The 10,800-nt window shown below is 31.4% G+C and overlaps 2 protein-coding genes across 2 annotated transcripts; one reads left to right on the top strand and one right to left on the bottom strand.

The window, feature by feature from the left end:
• Positions 1–1,778: 1,778 nt before the first annotated feature.
• LOC123266091 lies at positions 1,779–4,387 on the top strand. Its single transcript, XM_044730125.1, has 2 exons — positions 1,779–3,521; positions 4,248–4,387. Exon 1 carries the CDS (start codon positions 1,779–1,781, stop codon positions 3,516–3,518), a length of 1,740 nt encoding a protein of 579 aa, XP_044586060.1. The 3' UTR covers positions 3,519–3,521; positions 4,248–4,387.
• Positions 4,388–6,110: 1,723 nt separating this feature from the next.
• On the bottom strand, positions 6,111–9,382 carry LOC123265613. The gene is made up of 3 exons (XM_044729406.1): positions 8,016–9,382; positions 7,538–7,821; positions 6,111–6,988 (listed from the first exon to the last, which is right to left on the bottom strand). Exons 1-3 carry the CDS (start codon positions 8,755–8,757, stop codon positions 6,227–6,229), a joined length of 1,788 nt encoding a protein of 595 aa, XP_044585341.1. The 5' UTR covers positions 8,758–9,382; the 3' UTR covers positions 6,111–6,226.
• Positions 9,383–10,800: the final 1,418 nt, after the last annotated feature.

Below are 10,800 nucleotides of genomic sequence, written 5' to 3'. Positions count from 1 at the left end.
ACACACACACACATGCATACAGACACCGTGACAACCTCGCGGGGATAGTCAAGGAAGCTTCCTGTGACCTTCAAACGTCGAGATCTGATGAAAACTCGATTTTTGCAAAACGGGGTGAAAACAATAACTTCCCGATTTTTGAAAATCTTCGATTTTCTTAGCGGGAAGTTAAAAATTTTTTCTGAAGTGGTTTTTTTGGGATAACTTTTAAACGGCTTAACCGATCAATTCCAAAAACTAATCAGCTCTCAACCTTGAAAAACCACGTCGATCGCCGCCAATCCGGTCAAAATCGGTTGATTCGTTCGAGAGATATCGTGAACGGAAGAAAACCGAAAAAAGTGTTTTTTCAGAGTTACTCCAAAATTTCTAGTTTGACCAATTGAAACTTAGAAATTATTTATAAGGCTTAAAAAATTACGTAGAATGCCGCCAACCGCGTAAAAATCGGTTCATTCATTCAAAAGTTATTGCGGTATGAACATTCAAAAAATAGTGTTCTATGAAATTTCTATCAGACTTTTGAGCTCAAAGAGCTCAAAAGCATAGAAAAGGTATCTTTTTGAGCTCGGAGAGCTTAAAACAACACACAGATTGTACTTTTGAGCTCGAAGAGCTCAAAAAAGCGGCCAGGTATTAACGGAATTAGCGGAAAGTTGCAGGGATGGCCTTTAGGGTTAACCATTTTCCTAATTTTTTTTTTATCAGTATACCTTATTTTGAAACATATTTACTGTATCAAGCTAATCGCTCACACCGTCAAAAGTTAAGTAACTTTATTTTTTTTATAGCTATTGATTCAACTATCAAAACATAAAATATATTTTTAAAATACTTAACGGATGTTATTTGATTTTGTTCAACTTTTTCAAATAATCAATAAAATTTTTCTGTTCATGTATTATCTTGTAAAAATAATAAGTGTTTTAAGATAGAAGAAATAAAAATAATAGTTAGAAAGTTAAGGATTTATTTTTCTTATTGATTACAATTAATTATCAATTTATAGTACCTTTTTTAGTGATAGATGAAAAAAATGACACCAAAGTAAACAGACATCTTACAATTGTTTAGATTTTTTATATAGTTAAATTTACATTTTTTATATAGTTAAATTTACATTTACATACAGATACCATCGCGGAAATAGTCAGGGAAACTTCCTAGGACCTCGAAACGTCGAAATTCGATAAAAACTCGACTTTCGTGAAACGGGATGTTATGTAAAGAATTTTTCTTTACATATTTATTAATTATAAAAAATTCGAGTATGATTTTATTGTATTTTTTAACGATTGTAAAATATAATTCGAGTGTGATCATTGTGTCTCGTTCGACTCCTGTAAGAGGCCCAGGGAATTCCCCGTAATTAGTTTAGGCCCAGGTACATTTAAGGGGGGAAATACGTGTAGAGGCTTGAAAAAATTCAAAATTTTTTTTTTTCATAATTCGCTTGTAAAACTATTGAAAAATATACAGTTAAAATTTCAGGTCAAAATTATTATTCGTTCAAAAGTTACAAGCGATTTAGTAAGTGCGCTCGGTACAGCGCCCGAGAACATAATTACCTGAACGGAGCGGTCGGTTAGGGTCGAGTAGGTAGTCATTCATATACTTCCAGGTATATATTTTTAAGAGAGAAAGGGAAAATGGGCAGATGTTATTTTATTTTATTCGTATAGAAGCTACTAGAAGTATTAGTGTCCTTGTAACAAACCACAGTGTAATATTAGTTCACAACCGACCTTCGTAGCGTGTGTTTGCAGTATTAGTAAAAAATGTCTTCGTATCCAAAATCAGGACGTAGTGATAGTGCTCGTCGTAGTAGACCACGCAAAAGATCTTTTCACGGAAATCAGTTTTCAAATACTGAATCAAACGAGTGTGGTGATAATAACGAGAGTATAAGTGCCAAAAAGCTATCAAATACAATGAGTGAAAATGTAATTGTTAACCCATTACATTTTTATAGAATCATAGAATTTTTTACCGTCTTCACAGCTTTATCGGATATTCTTATATGTCGAAACTGTAAACAGAATGTTAAATTTGCTGAAAGTGGAATACGAGGCCTCGGATTCAAGCTCGTTGTTAATTGCATGTGCGGATCGAAACAAATTCCATCAGGTCCTTTTATAAATAATGGATTTGAAATAAATCGTAGGATAGTTTTTGTCATGCGACTCTTGGGTGTTGGCCGAGAGGGAATTAATTTATTTTGTAATTATATGGACATAGGTACTGGTATCTGTGAAAATACTTACAATTCGATATATGATCATATTCACAGTGCTGCTAAAAAAATATTTGAATTTTGTTGTAAGAAAGCTGTAGATGAAGAAAAAAAAGAAAATGAGAAGCACGAAAGACCTCTTCTTAATTTTAAAGTATCTGGTGATGGAACTTGGAGGAAACGAGGATTCAAATCATTATTTGGCGTTACAACTCTAATAGGCTATTATACTGGAAAGGTTGTAGATTTAGTTGTTCGGAGTAGTTATTGTCATGCGTGTGCAATATGGAAGAACAAACCGAAAACTTCACCGGAATATATAGCTTGGGAAGAAAACCATGATGAAGAAAGCTGCACACAAACACATGAAGGATCTGCGGGAAGTATGGAAGTTGAAGCTATCAAAACGATGTTTACAAGGTCAGAAGAATTACACGGAGTAAAGTACGGTAATTATATAGGCGATGGAGATTCCAAAACATTCTCAGCAGTGATAAAATTGAACCCGTATGGTGATGAACTGACAGTAACTAAAAGCGAATGTATAGGTCATGTGCAAAAAAGAATGGGAACGCGACTCCGGAGCGTAAAAAAAGAAAAACATTTGGGCGGAAGAGGAAAGTTGACAGAAGTTTTAATAAAAAAATTAAGCACTTACTATGGACTAGCAATTAGGAGAAATGTAAATAGCGTTGAAGACATGAAAAATGAGATATTGGCAACTTATTTCCATATGATATCAACAGATGATAATCCACAACATGACAAATGTCCAAAGGGTGTAGATAGCTGGTGTAAGTGGAACGAAGCTAAAGCTCTGGGGACAGAACCTCCAAAACATCCGACACCTTTGCATCCTGACGTTCAAAAAGCGATTTTTCCAATTTATCAGGATTTATCCCGGGTAGATTTATTGGAGAGATGTTTAGGAGGCCATACTAAAAATGCTAATGAAAGTTTTAATTCAACTATTTGGCGTATGGCCCCTAAACATTTGCATAGTGGTTTAAAAACTATTGAAATTGCTGCATACTTGGCTGCTTGCTTATTCAATGAAGGCAGTTCAAGTATTTTATTAGTCATGAACGAGTTAGGTCTCATCGTTGGGAACAATAGCTTCAATCACGCACAACAATCCGACAGTCAGCGCGTAACCCGTCAGAATCGACGCAGCTCCTTGGACAGTAAAGAAGCCCGAAAAGCACGAAAAGAAAAGCTACAAGCTCAAAATGAAGCATATGAAGCTGAAGAAGGCTTACAATATGGTGCTGGAATAGCTGATTAATTGGTAAGTTGTTTCAATTCGTTTAATACAACTTTATATTAACCTTTTGGCACCGTGGCTTTATTTACCAGTAACAATTTATCGAAACAAAAATTTTTCATAAAAAATTTATCATACAAAAATTTCTCACATGCAAAAAATTCTCACTCAAAAATTTCTTGATTAAAAAATTCTCACAGAGCAAAAAATTATCATTTAAAAGTTTCTCAAATATTTTATTTTCACTTTATCATTAAAAATTCATAATTAAATAAATATTAATTTTAATAATAATTAATAATACCAAATAAATTTTGACAATGAGAAATATTGCCTTTGTGAAAATATCGAACAAGAAATTATTGCTGATAATTTATGTCGCGAGAAATTATTGCATGAGAAAAAGAGACGGTCACCTTAACTTTTTCATCACTTATTTTTAAACGCGTTTTTCTCGAAACTAGTTTTTTCGAACTAGTGTACACTCTAGCTTAAAAAGTTTTTAACCAATCATCTTCAAATTTAGTATATTATTTCTTTACATAATTGTGCTGAATATGAACCTCAATCAGAAGCAATTTTTTCATTTTAACTAATTTTTTTATACTAAACAATAAACACAAAAAGGTAAAAACATGACTTACTTTCACAGCCGTCAAAAAAATGAAAATTTTTTTTTTTCTTTAAAATGAGGTTCATATAGAAGATACATGTCTAAAAAAAGTTATAATTTTGATGCATTGATTTCAGATAAAAATTATGGCCTCCATGATGTACACCAGTTGCGAAGTCGGACGACAACCTACGAGATGTATCAGCTGATATCTTTACTACTTTTTAAGTTTTATTCTTGTAAATGTAAATTTTTACTCTTCAATATATGTATAAAATAACCCAAAAGTTTGAATAAATAATATTAATTTTTTATACCTTTAAATAATTGATTAAAATCTGCTCGAAAACGGCCATCTACACGTATTTCCCCCCTTAAGAGATTAAATAGATAAATGGGAGTTTTGTTATACGTAAGCAAACTCACTTATACTTAAAATAAAAAAATTAGGAAAACGGTTGACCCTGAAGGCCATCCCTGCAACTTCCCGCTAATTCCATACTTAGGCGCTTAAAATTGCACCAATGACGTTTTTGAGCTCTTCGAGCTTAAAAATACAATTTATCGGTTATTTTGAGCTCTCCGAGCTCAAAGAGATTGCTTTCCTATGCTTTAAAGCTCTTCGAGCTCAAAAGTCTGATAGAGATTTGATAAGACACTATTTTTTGAATTTTTAAACCGCAATAACTTTTGAATGAATAAACCGATTTTTACGTGGTTAGAAACATTTGACGCAGTTCTTCAAGCCTCACTAAGAATCTCAAATTTTGAATTGATCGCGCTAGGAATTTTGGAGTTATTCCGAAAAAACACTTTTTTCGGTTTTCTTTCGTTCACGATATCTATCGAACGAATCAACCGATTTTGACCGGACTGATGGCGATCGACGTGGTTTTTTGAGGTAAAGAGCTGATTAGTTTTTGGAATCCAACCTTTAAGCCGTTTAAAAGTTATTCCAAAAAAACCACATTTGAAAAAAATTTTTTTTTCAGTTTTTTTAAGATTTCTCAAAATCTATTGATCTGAATCGGTCCAAATAGTTTTCAAAATCTAAGTTTAGTCAAGCCTTTTCGAATGGCACCAACTGCGATAAAATCGGTCAAGCCGTTCAAAAGTTATAAGCGGTTCACATACTTTCACACACACACACACACACACACACACACATTAGGGTGTTTCAAAAAAAGACGAATTTTTTTTTTTTCTTTTGGTGTCTAAAAATTGATAGTATACCTAAAAACAAAAATTTTGGCGCCCATGTGAGCTCTTAATATCAATAGTAAGATTTGCCTGTATCCATTTCTTTATTTTCCATTTAAATAACACGGGAAAAATCTTTTTGCCCTCCGGGCGGAAAGTGGCAACTTTCGTCCCGCTGCGCTAAACAAAGTTGCCGCTTTCCGCCTTCGTCGAGCAAAAAAATAGTATACACTCCACGGGAAGTAAATAAGAAAGCCTCAGATCACATGTTTGTCAACCTCGGCTTCGCCTCGGCCGACAATTACATGTGATCCGAGACATTTCTTACTTTACTTCCCTAGGTGTGTAATATACTATTTAATTTTTTAATTTTTATTACTTTGGAACGGTTTATTGTAACAACAATCAGAAAAATGATATTTGTAGGAAATTTTACGCTCTACAAAAAACGTTTGAAAACCAAAGTTCCTCAGATTAACGGCTTCAAAGATATCCGCGGTCAAAGATAACACTAATAAAAAATTTATAATATTTTCCAATAAAACTACAAAAAAAATATCATATGCTATATTTTTATTATTTTTTATGTTAAATTACTTCAATTCCGTTAACCTGAGACTGTAAACTTTTTTTTTTACTAATTAATTCAATACTTAACTCATGAAATGCATTAATATATAAATATAAACGTTAAAAATATCTTATAAATGATTTTTTGGTCTCTTTTATAACAAATTAATTTTTTTTTACTAAATATTAAGAAATTTGATTGAACAATTAATTCTTTATAACAAAAAACTATATTTACAACTTGTTACAACAATTTTTCAACTTGAAAATATTACAGTTTTATAAAATTACTTTTATTGCAATTAGGATATTGTTTTCTATGTTCTGTCACTACTTGCAACAAATATTAAAGCTGTTCTTCATCTTTCGTTAAGCATCGATTATACTGCTCTATCAATGCCACGCCGCGTTCTGCTACATCATTCACAACTTGAAGTTTCCCGAAATACTCCAAGTTTTCTAAGAAATTCGGATTCTGAGGCCACAAAGTAACATCCTCATCAATGAACTCATACGACAAATCGAACGATTCAAATATATTAATCGATCTCATAGACATAAAGTGACTAAGATCTTTATTTAATAATGACTCTAAATTTTTCTTATCTATTATAAAGCGATTTGTTGTAGTTTCATTGGCTTTACAGTTTTTAAGAGCATGAACTATTCTTTTTTTTGTTCCAACTGAAACATTTTTATCAAAGAGAGATAAAACAGACAGCTCGTTGTTTAAATACCACAAGTGATCGGCTAATTTTTGTGAGCATGTCTGTGAAAGACTATTATTAAATCTTTCATATGAAATTAATTCTTTAATCAAAGTTAAATCATTATTAGGTGCTGTTATAGCACACGGCGCAGTGAACCAAGCTTTTAAATAGAATATTATGATAAATAAACAAAGTTCTCGTAATCCATCTATTTCCGATTTAGTAAGATGAAATTCATTTCTGAATAAAAAAATTTTTAAACTATATATTGCTTTAGCCATCCACCTTGCATGATGGACCGCTCCAGGATGCTTAAATGTAATATTTGTGGTAGTAGTACCCAAAAATATTAATGATAATTCCAGAAGTTCACGGTAATCGTCTCGACAATGATCCATCTACAAAAAGTTATAAGTCAAAATGAAATTGATTATATCGCAATTTCAAAGTTGAGAAGACTAATTATTATTAACTGATGTGAGGTAAAAGTTGTAAAATATTTTACAAACGCAATTTTAATCGTTAAAGATGATTGAAAGTATAACAGTCATGTGAAACTGATTTTTCAATATTTTTAATCACGACGGCAAGTTAATTAATCAGAGTAAAATTGATAATTGAGGAGCTTATTTTCAAAAGGGTATCTTTTGATTTTTGATTAATCGAGACAAAAACTAGTTATCTTCAATTATAAATATTTGTATTGAACTTTTTTTAATTTAGCTATAAAGTGCAATCGGTTATGAAGCTGCAATTCGATTTTCATTTATAAATGTTCATAATTCTCAAAGTAATTAGTATTTAAAAGTTCAGAAAACTGGTATTTTAAAATATGAAAAGATACCCTTTTGAAAATCAGCTCCTCAATTATACTGAACTTTATACATTTTTCTTTTCCACTTTAACATCAGTTAATAATTCTTCAGCGCTGGATTAAAAATTTTTACTTCTATTTGATTATTAACGAATTTCAAAATCTCATCTTTGATTGGTGTTATTACTTCCAAAACTTTTTTGTCACAAATACCAGCCGTAAAGTTTGATTGGTCAATTTCATCCCACTTCTTTTTAAATCTCTGATAAATTGGAACGTTTGGGCCAGACGAAGCAGGCCAGTATACTTCAAATGCACTTCGAAGAACAATTTCAAAAATATGGTGTCGGCATGGCAAGTACAACAGTTTTCTACTAAGAGCCTTTTCTACTAATACACACGCACCATTTCTGATTCCTGAAAAAATAAAATGAGAATTGCTAGTGAAGTATCGATTTTTTAGAGTAGTACGGAGAAATCTTTTCAATTTGAAAAAAAAATAACTCATAACTTGGAAATTAATGGTTAATACTAAAAATCTGATTTGATTTAGCATTTAAACATTACGGTAATCAACCATGTTATATTTTTTTTATTAATAAATTATTTACCCGTATTTGACGCCGTAGTATCAGAACACAATGCTTTGATGTTGTCAGTATTAATATCCCATTGTTTTACTGTTTTAATAATAGCTGAAGCTTGGTTTTGTCCAGTCCCAGATTCTAGTTTAGGAACTCCTAACAGTTGAAATTTACCTGATGATGATAAAATAATCGGAAGCCGGTCAACTTGTTCTGTACCTGTAATATCTGATAACAGTTTTCCATCAAAATGTAGTGCATAATTGTCAGTTTCCAGATTAGTCTTCAGATTTAACGCCGCTTCTTTCCGGAATTTTTCCCTTGCTCGGTGAATAGTCACATGACTAAAGTTTACGCTTGCACAATCAATGTTCAAGCAAGATAATAAAGCAGCAATAATGTAAGTCGCCATCCTACTAGTCACGTTAGCTCTATCCAAAGCCGCAGCAAGTTCTGGTGTCATTATATCAATTTTTGGAACTTGTTGTTTTGGCATTTCATCTTCATAATCAGAGATTATACGAGAAGTATTACTTTCCAAAGATTTCTGGGATAATTGAGATGGATGACTTGATATTTTATGATTAGCAACATCATCAGTCTCAACTGCACAATAATAGTTGACATTGTCGTTATCAAACTCTCCGACATTATTATTACTATCATTACCATTATTATTATAGTTTTTATCATTGCTATCAATGTTCTCTTCACTATTATTATCACTATTATTGTTATTATTATCATAATTGCTGATATCAACATCCATGTCTTCGACATCTTCTAAAATTGGTTGAGAATTATATGAAATAAAACCACGTCGACTGGAAGATTTTTGTCCCAAATAAAATAATCTTTTTTCTTTGTCCAGTATATTTAAAACATCCGCATGAGCTACATCAAATAGTTTATTTAATTCATCCTGAAAAACGGATTCCTTTTTTTTTGAGACTTTGACTTTTTCATTTTACGGTTTTTTTGTAAATTCTTCCATCGATTGTGATTTGAGATTAGTTTCAAAAAAGCAGATATTTTCTCTCTTGTCGGGATTTGTGCCGCACACCAAATTTCAAAAACTTTGTCGATAGTGATTGATATACTTTCTTTAACTGAAAAATTTTTCGTATCAAGATAATAAAATAAAAGCGACATAACCTCTTTCAGAGAGGGTAATTTTTTCCAACTAATTCACTTAACACATCACCAATCAAGTACACTGTTTTCACCATTATGGTCACAAAATTTATAACTAATATATTTTAACTAATTAAATTAATAATATAACGGATTGAAAAAACAGTCAGTATCAATGAACAAAGACAATGACGAGAAGATATAGTAAAGCGTTGAGAGCAAAGCAACTAAATGAAGTTAGTACCGAACAACCAGGCTTACCAACACAGAGCATATTAGCTACAACACTCAAATTAAATGAGTATAATACTCTGTACCGACAGAGCTAAATAAAGCTCTGTTGATATTTTTCAAATAAAAAACATTTGATCAAGTTTTATAGTAGATTTAATTGATTTAACGTATTTACAGAATTTTCATATTATTTTGAATAATATGCAATGATGAGTGTTTGGTGAGTTTGTGTAATAAGGAACTTTACATTTTCCTCTTACAAAAATTTATAAATTTTATAAAATATAAAATAAATTTGTTATAAGAAAGACCAAAAAATCATTTATGTGACATTTTTAACGTTTATATTTATATATTAGTGCATTTCGTGAGTTAAGTATTGAATTAATTAGTAAAAAAAAAAAAGTTTACAGTCTCAGGTTAACGGAATTGAAGTAATTTAACATAAAAAATAATAAAAATATAGCATGTGATATTTTTTTTGTAATTTTATTGGAAAATATTTGAAATTTTTTATTAGTGTTATCTTTGACCGCGGATATCTTTGAAGCCGTTAATCTGAGGAACTTTGGTCTTCAAACGTTTTTTGTAGAGCGTAAAATTTCCTACTAACATCATTTTTCGGATTGTTGTTACGATGAACCGTTCCAAAGTAATAAAAATTAAAAAATTAAAAAAAATTTTTCCCGTGTTATTTAAATGGAAAATAAAGAAATGGATACAGGCAAATCTTACTATTCATATTAAGAGCTCACATGGGCGCCAAAATTTTTGTTTTTAGGTATACTATCAATTTTTAGACACCAAAAGAAAAAAAAAAAAATTCGTCTTTTTTTGAAACACCCTAACACACATATATACAGACACCGTGACAACCTCGCGGGGATAGTCAGGGAAGCTTCCTGTGACCTTCAAACGTCGACATCTGATGAAAACTCGATTTTTGCAAAACGGGGTGAAAACAATAACTTCCCGATTTTTGAAAATCTTCGATTTTCTTAGCGGGAAGTTAAAAATTATTGTCCGGAGTGAGGAGGTGACTTCATTATGAAACAAGGTTATCAAAGCTCTGGTCAGTTCTTACTTTGCGTTTTCTAAATTACAACAAATATTTTTTGACATAAATATGTTAAGGCGAGTACTGGAAGTTCTGGAGATTTAAAAAAGTTAATATTGTCTGGAGTGAGGGGGTGACTTCAATGAAGCAAACGGCTATTAAAGCTCTGGTTAGTTGATACTCCACGTTTTTGGGAGTTATTAATAATAAAATATTTTTATGTAAAAATTGCTGGGATGAGTACGAAAAACTTAGATTTGATAAAAAATATGTCTAAAGAGAAGAGGTGACTTCAATATGGCAAACGGTTTAAGCTCCGTTCGGTAAATGCTTAGGGTTTTTTCGAATTAACTATGTATATTAATCGAGATAAAAATGTTGAGGCAA

Source organism: Cotesia glomerata, linkage group LG5, assembly GCF_020080835.1.
Source record: "Cotesia glomerata isolate CgM1 linkage group LG5, MPM_Cglom_v2.3, whole genome shotgun sequence".
Lineage (NCBI taxonomy): Eukaryota > Metazoa > Arthropoda > Insecta > Hymenoptera > Braconidae > Cotesia > Cotesia glomerata.
The sequence above is the reverse complement of the archived record's forward strand: the minus strand, read 5'-3'. Positions and strand labels throughout refer to the sequence as shown.

Excerpts from the sequence above, each read along its gene's own strand:
- LOC123266091 (XM_044730125.1), top strand. The coding sequence starts at position 1,779 with ATGTCTTCGTATCCAAAATCAGGACGTAGTGATAGTGCTCGTCGTAGT.
- LOC123265613 (XM_044729406.1), bottom strand. The coding sequence starts at position 8,757 with ATGGATGTTGATATCAGCAATTATGATAATAATAACAATAATAGTGAT. Across the intron at positions 7,822-8,015 it reads TACTACGGCGTCAAATACGG|GAATCAGAAATGGTGCGTGT; the intron begins GTAAATAATTTA and ends TTATTTTTTCAG. Across the intron at positions 6,989-7,537 it reads TCGTTAATAATCAAATAGAA|ATGGATCATTGTCGAGACGA; the intron begins GTAAAAATTTTT and ends AACTTTTTGTAG.